Raw genomic sequence first — 17255 nt, 5'->3', positions numbered from 1 at the left:
CTTTAAAATCCTGATTTCTGGGCCTCATCTCGAGAAAGTCTGTTTCTTTGTTACTACTGTCGTGGACCGCATACCATAACAGAGAGACAGAATTTCCGGAGGATGAGGCCCAGAAATCAGGATTTTAAAAAGATTCCCAGGTGATTCTAATGTGCAGCCAAGGTTGAGAACCACTGTCTTAGAGGAAGTTAAAGTTGTGTTGATTGTATTGTATTGCGCTTCATGTGGTAAACAGCTGTGTTAAATGTTTCAGGTGTGTCTAATTGACCCAGGCTGCTTCAGAGAAATTGATGACCTAATACAAAAGGAGACAAAAGGCAAAGGTTCTTTGGAAGTGCTCAATCTGAAAGATGTGGAAGAAGGAGATGAGAAATTTGAATGACATTCATCAGTCTCTTCTGCTTTGAAACACTAAAACGTTTTCATTTCCCACTGTCCTGTTTTCTTTCTGTGGTCTGCCAAATACTTGCTCAAATTAGTTTGTTTTCTGCCTTTGTGTTAAACAAAAGACTGCTAAATTATAATTGTGGTTAATTTAGTTTTATTTGTAAATTGGGATTTTAGGGGAAAATGAAAAATTAAAGACACAGAAGTCCAGAGAAGCATTTTGCTGTCTCATGCCATTGTAGCTTTCCAAGGTGAAAGTTATTTGAGCAGCTCTTGTGAATAAAAAGTTAAGTTTTGTACATTATAATAAGAGTAATTTCGGAAGGATATGTCTGTATAATCAAAAGGGAGTATTTGCTGAAAAAGAAAACAGTGCTTACTTCTACTTAATGAAATGCATGTATAGGGGTAACTATATCTTGGCCTAATATACAGCTTGGATAATGGCTTCATAATCAGCTGAAAAATATGACTGTGCAACACAAATTTCATTAAACATGCTGCCATAACATAGATTATTCCTGGTTAAAAAAAGTCATTTATTTCTAATTCTTAAAGTTTATAATATATGTTAATATAGTCAAAATTATGAAATCAATAAAGCCACTCTTTATTGTTACTAAACTATGGCTTGAGTTTCTGGACAGCTTCCTCACTCCCTTTTTTTCCCTTCTGCCTCTTATCTGGTCAAGTTTTGTTAGCAGGATTAAATAATCAGTATGAGCAGTACTTAGAACAGCGCCTGTTCTGATAAACACCTGCTGTATCTTAGCTGATATTATCGGAGATTGCATTTATTTTAGTATTAACACTTAAATGAACATTGTGCAAGTTTTTTTTTAAATCTACTTGTTCTCAAAAGAGATATTCTATAATGTAAATTTATGTTTCACTCAAAATAAACATACAGATGTGTTTTGTGGACAGAAATTTTCAACTGAAAAAGAGTTCTTGACTTGAACATGACGCGGAACATGTAGAATTCACTGCTAATCTTAATTCCCAGAAATGTCGCATCCTATATAATAAAAGGCTAATATGCAAATTGTCCCCTCAGGAGTTCGACCAACTGAGAGTTCGACTGCTTGCTATGACGTGCGCTGACCACCAGGGGGCAGTGCAAAATGAAGGAAGGCCCCGATGGGCCCTGATCACCAGCCAGGCCTAGGGACCCTACCTGTGCACCGGGCCTCTAGTTTTAAAATAACTGCCCAGTCACCTCCCTGCACCCTCTCCATGGCAACCATCACTTTGTATCTAAGAGTTTGTTTCTGTTTGATTTTGTTGTGTTTTTTAGATTCCATATATAAATGAAATTATATGGTATTTCTCTTTGTTTGACTTATTTCACTTAACATAATAGTCTCTAGACCAGGGGTGGGCAAACTTTTTGACTCGAGGGCCACAATGGGTTCTTAAACTGGACCGGAGGGCCGGAACAAAAGCATGGATGGAGTGTTTGTGTGAACTAATACAAATTCAAAGTAAACATCATTACATAAAAGGGTATGGTCTTTTTTTTTTTTAGTTTTATTCATTTCAAACGGGCCGGATCCGGCCCACGGGCCGTAGTTTGCCCACGGCTGCTCTAGGCCCATTCAAGTCACAAATTGCAAGATTTCATTTTTTATGGACAAGTAATATGTCATTGTATATATGTACCACATCATCTTTACCCATTCATCTATCAAATGACATCTAAGTTGCCTCCGTATCTTGGCTATTGTAAACAATGCTGCAATGAATATAAGATTGCATAAATCTTTTTGATTATTATGTCTGTTTTCTTCAGATAATACCAGAAGTGGAACTGTTGGTCATACAGTACACTAGTTCAATTTTTTTTTTTTTTTATAGTTTTCCGTAGTGGCTGCACTAATTTGCAATCCCAACAGTACACAAGGGTTCCCTTTTCTCCATATTCTTGCCAACAATTCATTTCGTTGCAGTTTTGAATTGCATTTCCCTGCTGAAAAATACTAATTTTAAATTATTGTGTCTTGAATACTAGTGTACTCAAGTTTTAAGTAAATAAAAACTTCAACTCATAAAATGCAAATAAATTGGGGGTGGATAACTCTTCATGGAATAAAATGATTCACCACAGAAGACATTTTTTAAAGCTCTGGTAAATTTAAAGCGACATTTAACCCTTTTTCTCAAGGTTCATTTTCAAGGATCTCTTCTGCCTTGCCTTAGGAAATAGTGAGAGACTTCCCTGGTTCTGGGAACTTGAACTGCCCCATAGCAGGTGGCCCTGGCCCTAAGCAGCAAGGTGTGAGAGCATGAAGCCCAGCAAGGAGCTGTAGATGAGCTGTTTCAAACTGAGGTCTTGCACTGGACTACGGGAGCTGTGCCTTTTACACCCTTTTTAGGGACACCTTTTTGTCCATGGCTAAGCTATAACGAGGTTTACTGGTTTTAAGCCATATTTGGCATTGGAATAGGTATACATCTGAAGATCCTCTGGGAAAAACAGCCTCACTCGTGGACACCTCCCCTCACTATAATGTTCCATTTTAATAAACATTACAGAGTGCCACTCTTCTATGCACTCTGTAGTAACTGACTTGCTGAATCCTCACCACATTCAAGTGGGTTCTATTATCCTTATACTTAGATGAGGAAACTGGGGCACAGAGAGGTTCAGCCACTCAGCCAAAGTTACATGGCCTGCAGGAGTTGGAGCAGGGCTTGTACCTGCCATGCTGAGCTTCAGTTCAGAGAACTCCCTTCCTGGACCAGATGGTGTTAGAGCATCTCCCTGCACAGCCCCCCCGCAGGCCACCCCAAGGGGCCACTCTGGCAGCAGCCTGGAGTCATCTTGTCCTCAGGTGGGGAAACAAGTTCTTACACAACTCCTATTCTCCACCTAGCACTAAGCCAAGGCCCTAGAGTTCAGCCTCTCTGCACCAGGGTCAAGCCATGTCCTCTGCATGGAACGCACAGTCCAAAACCCCTCCTTTTTCATGTGCCTTCATATTGTACCTCTTCCAAGATGCCTTTTGCAATCACCCCAAAAGCATCATAGCCATCATCCTCTATCTTTATCTTGTCACTATCTGCCAACAGATTATATACTGAGTGAGCAAGAGGAAAGGGACTAAATAATATCAAAAGCAAAACTCAATCCCTGCCCTAACCGGTTTGGCTCAGTGGATAGAACGTCGGCCTGCGGACTTAAAGGTCCCAGGTTCGATTCCGGTCAAGGGCATGTACCTTGGTTGTGGGCACATCCCCACTAGGAGGTGTGCAGGAGGCAGCCGATCGATGTGTCTCTCTCATCAGTTTCTAACTCTCTATCCCTCTCCCTTCCTCTCTGTAAAAAATCAATAAAATATATATTTTTTTAAAAACTCAATCCCTTTCCTCCCCTTAGACTTAATATAATTGACTAGCCATCTAACCTTGCAATGGTCAAACAATTCTATTTCACTCATCAACAACTAAGTGCAGAGGGTGCAGTGTCCTAGCAAAGAAAGTCTAGCACACGCAGGAGCTCTGTAACAGGAGAAGGCAGAGCCAGCGAGGAGTCTGCTTCTGGTAACTCAGGCCAGGCACACACGAAGGGTTTATGTAACTGAGAAGGATGTCTTTGCACTCCCACCCCTATTCCATGTTCCCTACTGGCCTGTATCACCCTGGGTCAGGTCTGCAAACACTAGCTGGTCCAACACTAAAAGTAGTTTTGTGCTCTCAGGAAGACCTGTGTGCTTGATGAGACCAGCTTAGTAGTAAACACTGCCCACTCCTCATTTTGATGATAGGTGACACTTTGAAAGAACTACTTCAAAAACCCTCAATTAATTATCACAAACTAGAGGCCTGATACACGAAATTCATGCAAGAGTAGGCCTTCCTTCCCCTGGCTGCCGGCACCAGCTTCCCTCCGGCATCCGGGAGCTGCCAGCAGGCACCCGGGACCCAAGGTGACTTCCCTCGGGCCACCTGCAGGCACCCAGGACCCGGGTCGGCTTCCCTCTGGCCCTGGCTTCGTCAGGAAGGATGTCTGGAATGATGTCCGGTCTAATTAGCATATTACCCTTTTATTATTATAGATGTTCTTGCCTTAGAAAACACCATCAGACAGGAGGAAACAGAGACACAGCAAATAAATTCAGATGTTTTATTCGGTAAAGCACATATGCACACATTTCAAATATGGAAAATTAATCTGGGAGTGAATGCCATAACATCAGCTACTGACCATCATGCAGCAAGAGAAGTGAAACGGATCCACTGGCCCTTGTGACCCCACAGTGCCTGCAGGAGGGTTGAAAAACCAGGATGCTGAATCCCTACAGACTGCCAAAGAAAACGCAACAGAAATGGTAGGTTCCTAATGATGAGAAAAACTTACAAATAGAATCAAAACTGATTCAAGTCATACAGTGAAAGGACAAAAGGAAAAAGAAAAGAGATCAATATGATCTGAAACAACCACTTTAATAGTAAGTTGCTGACCTTTCATTGGACCTCCAGTCCAAGATGCCTGAGGACGAGCCGCGCTCCTGGGTGAGGTCACCCTGATGGCAAACGGGCCCTGCCTGGGACACTTGTAACCTGGAGCCCCCAGCAAGACCCTGCAGAGGCCTTGTCTGCAAGTGCCCCACAGCAACAGTCCCCTGGACTTCCTACATCCAGCGGAAGTCTCTTCAGTTACGAGGCCTCTTCACCCAGCAGGTACATAGCCTCCTTCCTCCACCCCAGCCTATCTTTATATAATTGACTAGCTCTGGGTTTCCACAAGATCTTTGAGATTTGCCTTCTAGGGTAAATGCCGGATTTTAAAGTGTGTGTCCTAGCCTCACGACAAATCATACTGTCCAGGTATTTTTGGCACTTCCTTTCCTCACACTTAACAGTGTTTGTCCTCCCCTGGCTACAGATTCCAGCCATCCCCTGTAATTAAAGTAAGGGTAATTAATATTAGCAACAAGTTGGATTGAATAAACCAGTGAAATTGACTTTTTTCACCTGTCTGTCTCCTTTTATATTACTCTGCCAGCTATAAATCTATCCCTAGAACTCCATTCACTGGGATTTTATTAATTCAGTAGCAGCTTAACCTAAAATCTATTGGTCTTAAAGAGAGTGATGTTTCTAAAGGCCAAGCCCAAAGGCTTTCACAATCTTATTTCTTAAGATCCTCAAAGTCTCCAAACAGAAAACTAAACTAACAAGTTAGCCATGCATCATGGAAGCAACTCATGTCATACAAATAACTGGATAGGCAAGTCTGATTATTGTGCTTAAAATGTACTAAAAGGAAAAAATATATATTAACATGTTTTAATAATTATTTTAACAATCTGTAGTAAAAGCCCACAATTGTTTTCCATTCAAGAATGCCTGGTTTAAAATGTTCCAGGCCAATCTATATTCCAGACTGCAGGGCTGATTCTAACTCAGAACAGACTATGCAGGCCTGGAATTAAGGGAAGAAGTACTGACAGTCATGCCCAAGGTTTTACTGGCCCTTTTGCTACAGCACTGCTTGCAAGAACACAGAAGTCATTAAGGACAATGAGGCAAAGAGCTATCAAGAAAAACAGAATACAAGTAACAAAAGAGGACTAGAAAAGATAACACGTAATTTTTTTTAATGAAGATGGATTAGAAGGAAAAAGGGATAAAGGAACCAGATCATCAAAATGTTATAGCAAAGAAAAATGCTTTGGGTTTTCCTGATAAATGGCAAATCAGAATAGCTTTCATTCAAATTTCACAGGCATGATCTTTGTAATGTTAATGATCTACTAGCTGCCATTTTCCTTCTGAAGATATGTTAACTGCATAAAAATAAACATTTAAAAAAGGAAGAAAGAAAAACCACTCCCTTTTCAAAGAAAACAAGAAATCCTTTCATTACTATTAGACCAAATCATCATTCTCTTTCCATAGTATCATCTGCATTCCAGAAAATAGAACAGCTAATTTTTACTCTACTCTAGAGACATTTACTTAATTTTTAAGCCCTTTTTTTTTAAATCCTCACCCAAGGATTTTTCCATTGATTTCCAAAGAAAGTGGGAGAGAGTGGAAGAAAGGGTGAAAGAGGGAAGGAGGGAAGGAGGGAGGGAGGGAGGGAGGGAGGGAGGGAGGGAGGGAGGGAGGGAGGGAGGGAAACAAAGATGTGACAGAGGCAAATCGTTTGGTTGCCTCCTGCACGTGCCCCGACCAGGGCCAGGGATCAAACCTGCAATCCAGGTATGTGCCCTTAACTGGAAATTGAAGCTGCAACCCTTCTGTGGGTGGACTGATACGCTAACCACCAAGAAAACCGGACAGGGCTTTTTAAGCCCTTTTGAGTGAGGAAGCTGCTTTAACTTTTATAATGGAGGGAAGGGACAACAGAGGAGAAAAAGACAGTGGAACTTTCTGTGCCAACTAAACTCCACAAGACCAGGTTCCTCACAACTCCTGTGGGAAATGAAACTTATATCTTTACCATGTAGGTGACTTTTAAATATTGAACATTTTACTCAAGATTTTGAAAGAAACAAGTCTGTCTTATCTATAGTATTTAAATGTGACTTTTTTTTTTCCAAAAGAAAAAAGAAAATTTAGAAAGATGTGTGTTTCCTTGCAAGCAGAACAGAGAAAAGGGTATTATTGTTGCTACTATGAGTATTAAGCCACAGACACATAAAATCCACAAAATGGATTGGTGGCTTGGGAAATGCAATATCATGTCAAAGGTGCAGACTGTTTCAAATCAAAGCAAACTTCAACCCCTCCAGCAATGAACTGCCCCTGAGATCCTGGTAAAGACATTATGGCCTGCTCTGAGGCAGGGAGACCGCTGCTGGCGCTACTTGGATCATCCTACCAAGTCCACAGGGGAGGCTGTGGGGTTCGGACTGCACCCAGTGTGAAGCACGTGCATCATTGGACCAATTTCTGAATAGGTTTTTATAAATATATACAAATCAGTTACAGGCACTTGAAATGTCTTTGGCTGGAATAACCCAACATTGCAAAAGAATGGTATTCACAGAGTGTCCAGGCCCAGGCTGGCGTCAGCAGGCAATGCTTACGGTTTGCTCAGTCTCTCAGAAAACAGGCAGTTGTGGAATTAGGCATCAGCCAAAGCAACCTAGAAGAGAGCAAGACAAGCAACCCAGTCACACAACAGAGCCCAGGGAGCCGGGTCCCCACCCAAGACCAGGGAGCCACACCGTATGCATCTGTCCAGGAGGGGAACTATTAAAGCCCTAAAGCAGTGGTTCTCAACCTTCTGGCCCTTTAAATACAGTTCCTCATGTTGTGACCCAACCATAAAATTATTTTCGTTGCTACTTCATAACTGTAATGTTGCTACTGTTATGAATCGTAATGTAAATATCTGATATGCAGGATGGTCTTAGGCGACCCCTGTGAAAGGGTCGTTTGACCGCCAAAGGGGTCGTGACCCACAGGTTGAGAACCGCTGCCCTAAGGGGGGAAAAAAATAATCATCTAGGTGGGAATGAATAGAAATTTAAGTTTCCTGCCAGAAGCAGCTGATCTAGTGGAACCACTGTGCTGAGCCCAAGAGTTAACTGTGTCCAAACCTTGATGAGCACTCTGTGAGATGATTTCCCAAGCTGATGAAGTGGAGGGGGCAGCCCTCCAGGGGCAGCTGCTCTCCAGTGGGGATTTGAGAGCAATTTGCATAGTCAGTACTTATTACAGCTAAGGTTTGGGTTGAAAACCCAATACCATAATTTAGACTGAGGGTAGACTATTTCTGAGAAAAAGACAGGAACTAATTTCTCTGGAGGAAAACTCACAATCAGTGCAATAAGGACTGAAACATTCTGTCCACAGACACCTCTAGCCAAATGCTGGGCCAGACCCCATCCGATGCTCACCTTCTCAGGACAAAATTCAGGACTGCTCTGACGCAACTTGCTAGGTCTGCCCTTGATAACCGCATAGCAAAACATTGTTATCACCATGACGAAGAGGAAGTAACTGGTGTGCATGAGATGCAAATTTATTAATGAACGGTCATCCTAGAGGGAATAAACCAGAAACATCAGCACTGAGTTACTGAAAGTTTTATGCTGGGTTTCTGGAGATACGATTCATCACCTCCAGATATGCTTTAACTTTAATTCTTAAACTGGAACAGAAATTTCTCCTTCTAAACTATTAGAGCTGGCTCTCATTCAGTGAAGACATGATGTTCTTGAGAACACCTCCCCTCCCTTCCTGAAGCAGTCCTCTGCCCTGGCTTCTGCACGCCACACTGCCTGAGCACCCTCTCCCTCCCCCCACGTGGTCTCCTCCCGAGAAGGCTCCCGCACCTGTAATCCCCACTCTTGCTATGTCCTCTTCCTCTGACTACCCTCAGGGTGCATGGCTGACACCCCAAGCCTGTGTTCCTAACCCCTCATAACTACCCGACCAGGAAGGCCTCTGCATCACCTCTCCCCAGAGGCAGCTTCCCTCCTTCCTTCGGCCTTTTCCCCACTTTTACAAGTCCTGCCTGAAAACATCTTTTGACCTCCCACATGCAATCAATCACCCTGCCAGCTGTTGCGAGATCCTGGCCATGCTTCCATTCCTTTTCCTTCCCAAATCTCTAGGCCCCACGACGTTCACACTAATCAGGTGGGCAGACCAGTCTTGCTAACACAATGCTTTACAAATCCCCCTACAGCCCAACACAGGTGGGGATTGCCTCCTCTGAGGGAAAAGTCTAAATGCCTCAAGAGAGGCACAAAGGACTTTCTGGAACCTGACCTCCACTGCTCACTCCTGCAGGCTCCTGGCCTACCAACTTCTACAACTTGATAACAGGGCCAGGCAAAAAGGCAAGAAATCCATCTAACATATACTGACAGGAAGAGGGCATTTGTAAAAAAATCAGTATAGTCTGTAAAAGTGGGCTCAAGTGTAAGCCGGAAGCTAAACTAGCATGTTACCCACTAGTCTAGATTACAGTGTTTTCCTCCCCTTTTCTCCTCCTTAAGTAACATCCTATTCAGCCCTATCTATCCAAAGATGTACTTTTACCCTTATGAATTCCGAACCACTCCCTGCTCATACTAACACTAACCAAATATTCTCCTGAGTGGCTGTGTGCATAAGACTACAAGCATTTCTTGTAACCCCCATGGGTTAGGCACACAACAGCTGCTCAATAAGTAACTGCTGCTGAGCAAAGCAGAAAACAAAGAACAGAAACAGTTTTCTTAACCCAAAAGGTGGCATGTTTTTCCAAGTGTCCACCACTCCACCTAGCCTTTTATTAACTTAGCTGGGAATCTGAAATGGCAGGGGCTAAGCTAACCCAAGCACGTAAACACCACCTACTCTAACAGTTCCTGGACGCACATGCATACACACATGATTTTTCTCACTTACATCTGGAACAATAACTGTTAGCTTGGGGTTTAAAGTGTGATAGACTTTTCCAATGGCCCCCTTGTAACACCAGAAAGGATTGTAATCTTGAGCATATTTGGTGTTGGCATCTCTAGCAGTCATGAAGATCTTGTACCAGAGCGTGGCATTGCTGTATGTGTCCGGAACACAGTGCGGCGGCTGTCTGCAGGGGAAGACGGGAAAGACGTGCTCAGTGGCCTGAGACATTTACTGTGTCTTCCCCACAGCCCCGAGCCCAACACTGACCACAGCCAAACATGTGGAAGGAAGAAACAGAAGACATGAATGTTTCTTTCAGGTAAATACCATGTTTTTAGTTCAGGGACTTTTTATTATTTACTTAATAAGCAGATAAGAAATAGGCATTTGGCATTTGAGAGTTTAGGTGTTAGATTTTTGCCTTCAGATTTCAACTCATAGTCCTCTCGCATATGATGTGGCCAAAGAAGAACCTGCTCCTTTTAAGCCCATTTTCCCACACTGTCTCAATTCTCAATTACAACAGGAAGTTTGACATACAAACTTCTCCATCAGATTTACAACCAACAGCAAATAATGTTTAACTTATCTGATCTTGTCCTCCAAACCTCCAAATGTCTAAAATAGACAAATACCTGTCTAATTATTCTTATTGAAAAAGGATTCACCATACGATTTTTTAAATAGGCTACATCTTGCATATTTCATGTATTTATAGATCATTATCTCCTTTGCAGAAAAAGGGAGGCAAAAAAATGTAAAGGCAAAACAGTAATACTGACAGTTTTTCAGTTGCTCAATATAGGAAGCAAAAATTCCAGAAATAGTAACTGTTTCATAGAAAATAAGATTTTATTTATGCTCTCAATTTTAAAAATAACTCTTTCTGGATAATGGACATGAACAAAACCTTTATCTTCTGGGAGCCTTAACTCTGGATCATTCTAGTCATGGGATCCATTCTTCCTTATCTTTTCTGTGACGTGCTTCTACCAACAGGAGAGGCAGCCTAAGAACACGTACCTTGCTGAGGAACTAACTCTCTGCTATTTACACGAGAACTTCTACCTCAGAATTCCAAACTAAACTTAAAGAACTCCTTAGGTCCAGGTAAAGGGATGCAGTGTGAGCCCCCCTAGAACTTGCTGCCAAAGCACCCCAGTCACATTCATGGTCAGTGGAGCTTCTCATACACCTGTGGGCTCAGAAAACCACTTACACTGTGACGGGGAACACACCAGGGTTGGCTGTGAGCGTCATGCAGGCTGTGAACACCACCTGCTCACAGTGACTGTGAAGGGCACAGTCATCCGCGCTCCAAGCTGCTGGCAGGGTAAAGGTAATGTTTATCTCTTCGTGGGCTTCCCTGCCTATGGAAGAGAAATCAGGGTGGATTTATTTTTCTTTTGATAAAGAAAGGCAAGAATCCATATTTATTATTCTCTGGGATTTGAATGAATCCTGACATCAAATCCACCCAGGAATCACCTTTCAACCCACCAAAGCAAGACTCCTGCCTCTGTGCGATTTCAGGAACAACACCAGTTCTGAGTTGGACTCTGAGGCCTGCTCACCTGGCAGAGCTACCAAAAGGCAAGCAGAGAGGGGCCACTTTCAGCCAGGCGTGGGGGTGCTAAGCAAGAGCCCAGGCAGTGCCCCAGCTGGAAAGCTGGGGGCTGGGTGGGTTATTATCACCACTGTGTTAGCATTTGCACAGCAACTTTCCATTTTCAAACTGCTTTTATATTTATTACTTCACTTAAAATGTACCACTACCCCATGACATGAGCAAAGAAGTGTTACTGCTCCACTTTTACATATGAGCAAACTGAGGATCGGAGGATCTAACAGACTTAAGTAAGGTCATGAACCAGTAAGTGATGAAGCTTAAATGAAAACCAAGGTATTCAACACCACAGCAGAAGAGAAAGGGCTACTTGTAACATAGAAACCCCAGAAGTTGCCCTTACCTTATTTCCATAGGAGCAGCTCTCACCTATAACAAACCAATAGGAGGCTGGCAGGCACTCCCAAGTCTTTCGGGACTTTAAAAGGCTCTTGATAACCCAAGATTATTCTCCCAAGACCCGGGCCTCCAGCATGCAGCCTTTCCTGATTAGTCCCTCTTCCACTACTCTCTCACCTTGTCCTGAATCACTTACAGTTGATTATGGGTTTGGTTCTGGTGAAAGGGTAGTGCTCAATGTTTTATAGGTGTTTCTTTTTATTATTATTTAACAAGCACTTACAGTCAAACCTCAGTTCTCCAACGTCTCCCATCTCAAACAATTCGGTTCTTGACCAAGTTGTTCACGGAAAAATGTCTCAGTTGTCGAACCAAACTTTGATTTTTAACCTGACAACCCTTTCATACTGTCACCTCAGCATGACAGAAAGTGTCTCTCAGGCAACAAAGAAAGGAGAGAATGCTTTTGTTGCTGGAGAAATTTATGGTTAGCACAATTTTAAAACATAAAGAGGCCATCAAGAGTGTTAATGTTGCTAAGGGTGTGAAAGAAACAATGATCACAGGCACTTGAAGAGGTAGAAGAATTGTTGTTGATTTGGGTAAATGAATTAGCCAGTGACAGCATTTCGGAGGCAGCCATATATAAAAAGCGAAGATGCCACATGCTTCTTGAAAGATATCCCTAGAACATGTGCTAAAAGTGATCCGTCTAAGGCTAGTAAGGGGTGGCTCAATATATTTAAGAAAAGAAGTGTTTGTTTATTGATTAAACAGTACATTAGACATGTACTGTATAAAAGAAAGGTTAAAACAGGGAATCAATCTGTGGGTTGGGAACAGATTAATTCCATTTACATTATTCCTAATGGGAAAAATGATTCCATTTTCGAACAAATAGCTTCTCCGACAGTCTTCCAGAATGAATTAAGTTCAAGAACCAAGGTTCCACTGTATATATAGCATTTGATTTGTGCCAAGAACTACTGTAAGCACTTGATAAATATTAACTCGTGTTATCCTTGTCTCTTTGGCATAATTCCAAAATGCCAAAGGGAAGAGACCAGATCTTAGGCTTATGCTAGTTCATTCCATAAGCTGAGCTAATGGTGGATGTTCAAGTTTGTAAACTAACAGCAATATTTATAGCATGTATTGCCATCTCCAACACGATAGCATTGTGTTTGTAAACCAGAAATGGACCTTATAGTTTCTTCCCAGTTTCTCATTTTCATAGGCTTTTTATTGAGAGCCTACTGTGTGCCAAGCACTTTATTAAGGGTAGACACATGCAAAAATCAAAAACAGTCTGAGTAAAACCATCTACTGCTAATACTCTGTCCTCTGACAGTTGTTGCTTGAGAAAGTCTGAAAGGAAACTGATGCACACACACATACCTGAAAGTCCAATCTGATGCCCTAAGATGGTCGAGTACAGATGGGTGACATTGCGAGAGTACCCTCCAAAGGGTTTGAGCGGGTCCAGGGTGAGGGTGATTGCAACTGAGATGTTAACCGGGCCTGAATCCTCCAGTGCCTGTGGGGACTGGGTGGACACTCTGGCCTGCCCACTGGTCATTGTGCTTTCCGGAGTTGTGGTGTCATTTGTGAGATGCTTTAATGTTTCATTCTCTGATACACACAAGTCCAAATCATTAAACCGCAACAGAAAAGTATTCCAATCCTTCCGAAAATGAAACAGAGAGAAAAAAGTGTGAGCAGTCTGAAAGTGCTGCCATGACCCTCGAGGTCGCATCACATAGTGGGGACACCAGGTTCAGAGTCATCTTTTACAATAACAGAGACAATAAAGCCATCAGCCTCTTGCACTGCCACAATAGTGTGGTTTTCCAAACCACTCTCATATTCATAACCGAAAATATGAATTCTTCATTGGCATGAGATATTAAATAAGCTGTGGGATTAAATAAACTTATTCAAGAAAATATGTAAGAAAACAAAACAGTATATTATACTTACAGAAAATTATTTAGCCTCAGAAATAAACATGAAAAGAAAGCTTGAACAAAAGTAGTAAAACATTAAAAGCATTAATCTAAACTCATTTAGCAGTTGCAATTAGTTTTTTTGTGTGTGTGTTTTGGTGTTTTTTTAAATAAAGCTTCCTCAAAAGGTCAATTTTAGCCCCAACTGGTTTGGCTCAGTGGACAGAGCCTTGGCCCACAGACGGAAGGGTCTCGAGTTTGATTCCGGTCAAGGGCATTTACCTCAGTTGCAGGCCTGAGGCAACCAATCTATGTTTCTCTCTGTCTTTCCCCTCCATTCTCTCTAAAAATCAATGGAAAAATAAAAATTATTTTTTTTAAAAAAAAAGGTCAATTCTATATACCTTGCCTTCTCTCTCGAGAATGTGAAACCAAGTAAATACCAATACATGGGATTTTTCCCCCCTTGTCACGGACTTGGGATGCTACCTTAGAACAGAAACAATTTCCAAAGGGAGAAAAAAAGAAAAAGATGTTTTCAGGCTTCTCTTAATATCTACACCCTGTATTAATGGTTTAAATCATAAGCAGTTTTAAAAACACAGACAGCTTATTATGTCACTAGAGGACCGGTGCACAAAAATTTGTGCACTCGGGGGGTAAGGGGGGGTCCCTCAGCCCGGCCTATGACCTCTTGCAGTCTGGGACCCCTCGGGGGATGACCATCTGCTGGCTGAGGCCTGCTCCCCAGGGGATTGGGCCTAAGCTGGCAATCAGACATCCCTCTGGCAGCCCGGCAGCCCTCAGGGGATGTCCACTTGCCAGTGGGGAGCAGGCCTAAACAGCAGTCAGACATCCTTAGCGCTGCTGAGGAGGCAGGAGAGGCTCCCACCACCACCACTGTACTGGCAGCCATCAGCCTGGCTTCTGGCTGAGCAGAGCTCCTCCCATGTGAGAGCGCCCTGACCACCAGAGGGCAGCTCCTGCATTGAGCGTCTGCCCCCTGGTGGTCAGTGTGTGTCATAGTGACCAGTCATTCCCAGTCCTTCTGCTGTTAGGGTCAGTTTGCATATTACCCTTTTACTATATAAGATATAGGCCTGGTGCACGGGTGGGGGCCGGCTGGTTTGCCCTGAAGGGTGTCCCGGATCAGGGTGGGGGTCCCGCTTGGGTGCCTGGCCAGCCTGGATGAGGGGATGATAGCTGTTTGCAGCTGGTCACACCCCCTTCAGGGTGGGGGTCCCCACTGGGGTGCCTGACCAGTCTGGGTGAGGGGCTGAGGGCCGTTTTTCAGGCTGGCGGGTGACTGAAGCTCCCAACCTCTCCTTTTTTTCTTTTTTTTTATTCTGGGATTTATTTACCTTCTATTGCTGTCACTGGAACTGAGAGCCGGCTTTAGCTCTGAGGCTCGGCTCCAGCTCTGAGACCTCGGCTGCTGAAAGCAGGTATCTGGGTTTGTTTGGCTTCTATAATTGAAACACTGTTGCAGCTCCAGCTCCGAGGCCAGCTGGCTGAAAGCAGGTTTCTGGGGTTTGTTTAGCTTCTATAATTGCAACATTGTTTCTTAGAGTGCAGCTCAGAGGCCGGCAGCGGCAGGCGGGGAACCTTGGCTTCCTCCATCACTGGAGCAAGCAAGCCTCCTGCTCGCTTCAGCTGCTTGGCTGCCGGCCGCCATCTTGGTTGGCAGTTAATTTGCATATCGCCCTGATTAGCCAATGGGAAGCGTGTCGGAGGTATGGTTAATTACCATGTTTGTCTATTATTAGATAGGACTAGAGGCCTGATGCACGAAGATTCGTGCAAGAATAGGCCTTCCTTCCCCTGGCTGCCAGCACTGCCTTCACTCCGGCCTGGAGCCGCCTTTCCGCCTTCACTCTGGCCAGAGCTGCCTTCCGCCTCTTGCCTTGTCACGTCAATTTTCATATTCCTTCTTATTGGCTGTAGGCACCGCCATCTTTGTTGTGAAGTTACAGTCAATTTGCATATTCCATCTTTATTAGATAGGATGGTTAAACTGATATCAACATAGTAAAGTACCCATCAGGATTTGTTTTAATTTTAGCAGAAACAGCAATAACCTAACCCAGGTTGTGACGTTCTCCCAGGCAACATTCGTCTACAAAAAGTTGCCAAATGTGAAGACAAACCAAGTGACACTTCCAATTACACTTATACTAGCATTAATTAAATGCCATTTGAGCAATCCCCAAGCAGTCAAGCGAGTCTACCTCTATAGCATCAGTAAATCAGTATATGGCCTTCAGTAAGATTACAACTGGATGTATCAAATTACATTTTCCCTAACACAGTGGTCGGCAAACTCATTGGTCAACAGAGCCAAATATCAACAGTACAACGATTAAAATTTCTTTTGAGAGCCAAATTTTTTAAACTTAAATTATATAGGTAGGTACATTGTTATTAACTTAATTAGGGTACTCATTAGCTGGCCTTTGCTAAAAACGTCCTCATTTTATAATAATAAAGCCACCAACACAAAATAATTACAATTCTTAAATTGATGACAAAAATACCTGTAGGATTTGCAGCTGGTTGGAAAAATACAGGTAACTTTATGCTTCGAGTAGGTACTTTTGTCACCCACGCGCAATTTGCGGACGCAACTAGCACTAACCACTGCACATGAGACTGCTGACTGACTGGCTCACTCAACTCGTGCATGAATCGCGCGCGCCTCCCCCGCGCTGCGTATCTGTGTTATGAGTGTTCACACCATTATGTGCTTAAATTAAGGATTAAAAGGCACTGTCCTAATAATTTTTTTAAATTGACCAAAATGTAAAATCTAGAAGGCAAGTTTGTAAGCAACAGAAGTTCTCCTTGATAAAAAAAGACAAACATATTTGGAAATAAGATCCCACTTTCTAATTTCTTGAAGATCCCTTCTTATCTATATAGTTAATAAAACTCCATGCTGATGATGATGTGGGCTTTAAAATAACAAATGTTTACAGTTGATAAAAACTGCAATAAGCTAATTTCATAGGAATATAAACGAAGCTATTCTCTAGCTTCTTTACACAAACATTTTGCAAATATACTTTCCAAAATACCTGATTCATTGCTGAAGTAGTCTAAGTGAAACTGGTAGCCTCATCTGAATCAATAACTATCTGAAAGGGAGATAAAGACAAAAAATTCTGTATACTGACCTTTCTCACTGGGATAAAAAGTCATAACCAAAGAAAAGAATGTGAAGAGCCCAAAGGAGTTATTCCCCTGGATAAGGTTCAGCCAGCCTGAAAGAACTTAGAATGTACCATACAAAAAGAATATACTATACCTCTGCCATTCCCGGTGACTTAATCTCCTTGATTTTGAAGAAATAGCCCAAGGTCAGGAAAGCTATTGCCATGGCGCTTACACTGATCATAAAGACCACCAGGGGAGGCCGACTGCTGATGTACAGCTTCAGGTTCTCCAGGGGGTTGATGTTGAACATTATTCTGATCGTCCACCTGAAAGGAATTAATCAGAAGATACTGACTTGCCAAAAGAAAACCCATGATTTTCACTTTTTCCTTTCACGGTGTTCGGTTACTGGTTACTGAACTTGAGAAATATTTGATCCAAAATTT

At 42.7% G+C, this 17255-nt stretch overlaps 2 protein-coding genes across 5 annotated transcripts in view; one reads left to right on the top strand and one right to left on the bottom strand.

Annotated features, from left to right (window-relative positions):
• The window catches only part of SBDS (SBDS, ribosome maturation factor), a 5665-nt gene extending 4348 nt beyond the window's left edge, over positions 1-1317 (top strand). For both annotated transcript variants that reach the window (XM_014455360.1, XM_023753450.1), the window contains exon 4: positions 254-1317. In XM_014455360.1, coding sequence (XP_014310846.1) covers positions 254-382 — 129 coding nt within the window. In that variant the 3' untranslated portion in view covers positions 383-1317. The remainder of the gene's footprint in view (positions 1-253) is intronic.
• A 5964-nt stretch (positions 1318-7281) lies between these two features.
• Positions 7282-17135, bottom strand: TMEM248 (transmembrane protein 248). Of its 3 annotated transcripts, XM_014455358.2 has the most exons (7): positions 16961-17094; positions 16731-16790; positions 13109-13394; positions 10964-11114; positions 9745-9928; positions 8244-8387; positions 7282-7486 (listed from the first exon to the last, which is right to left on the bottom strand). In XM_014455358.2, the coding sequence occupies exons 2-7, from the start codon at positions 16737-16739 to the stop codon at positions 7466-7468; spliced, it is 795 nt and encodes a 264-aa protein (XP_014310844.1). In that variant the 5' UTR covers positions 16740-16790; positions 16961-17094; the 3' UTR covers positions 7282-7465. The 3 variants fall into 3 exon arrangements, with proteins under 3 accessions (XP_014310844.1, XP_023609215.1, XP_023609216.1); XM_023753447.1 differs by lacking the exon at positions 16731-16790 and having other exon boundaries at positions 16961-17135; XM_023753448.1 differs by lacking the exons at positions 8244-8387; positions 16731-16790 and having other exon boundaries at positions 16961-17135.
• Between the last annotated feature and the right edge of the window lie 120 nt (positions 17136-17255).

This window comes from Myotis lucifugus, unplaced genomic scaffold (assembly GCF_000147115.1).
Source record: "Myotis lucifugus unplaced genomic scaffold, Myoluc2.0 scaffold_45, whole genome shotgun sequence".
NCBI classification, from domain to species: domain Eukaryota; kingdom Metazoa; phylum Chordata; class Mammalia; order Chiroptera; family Vespertilionidae; genus Myotis; species Myotis lucifugus.
Note: the sequence above shows the minus strand (reverse complement) of the source record. Positions and strands in the feature narration are given on the sequence as shown.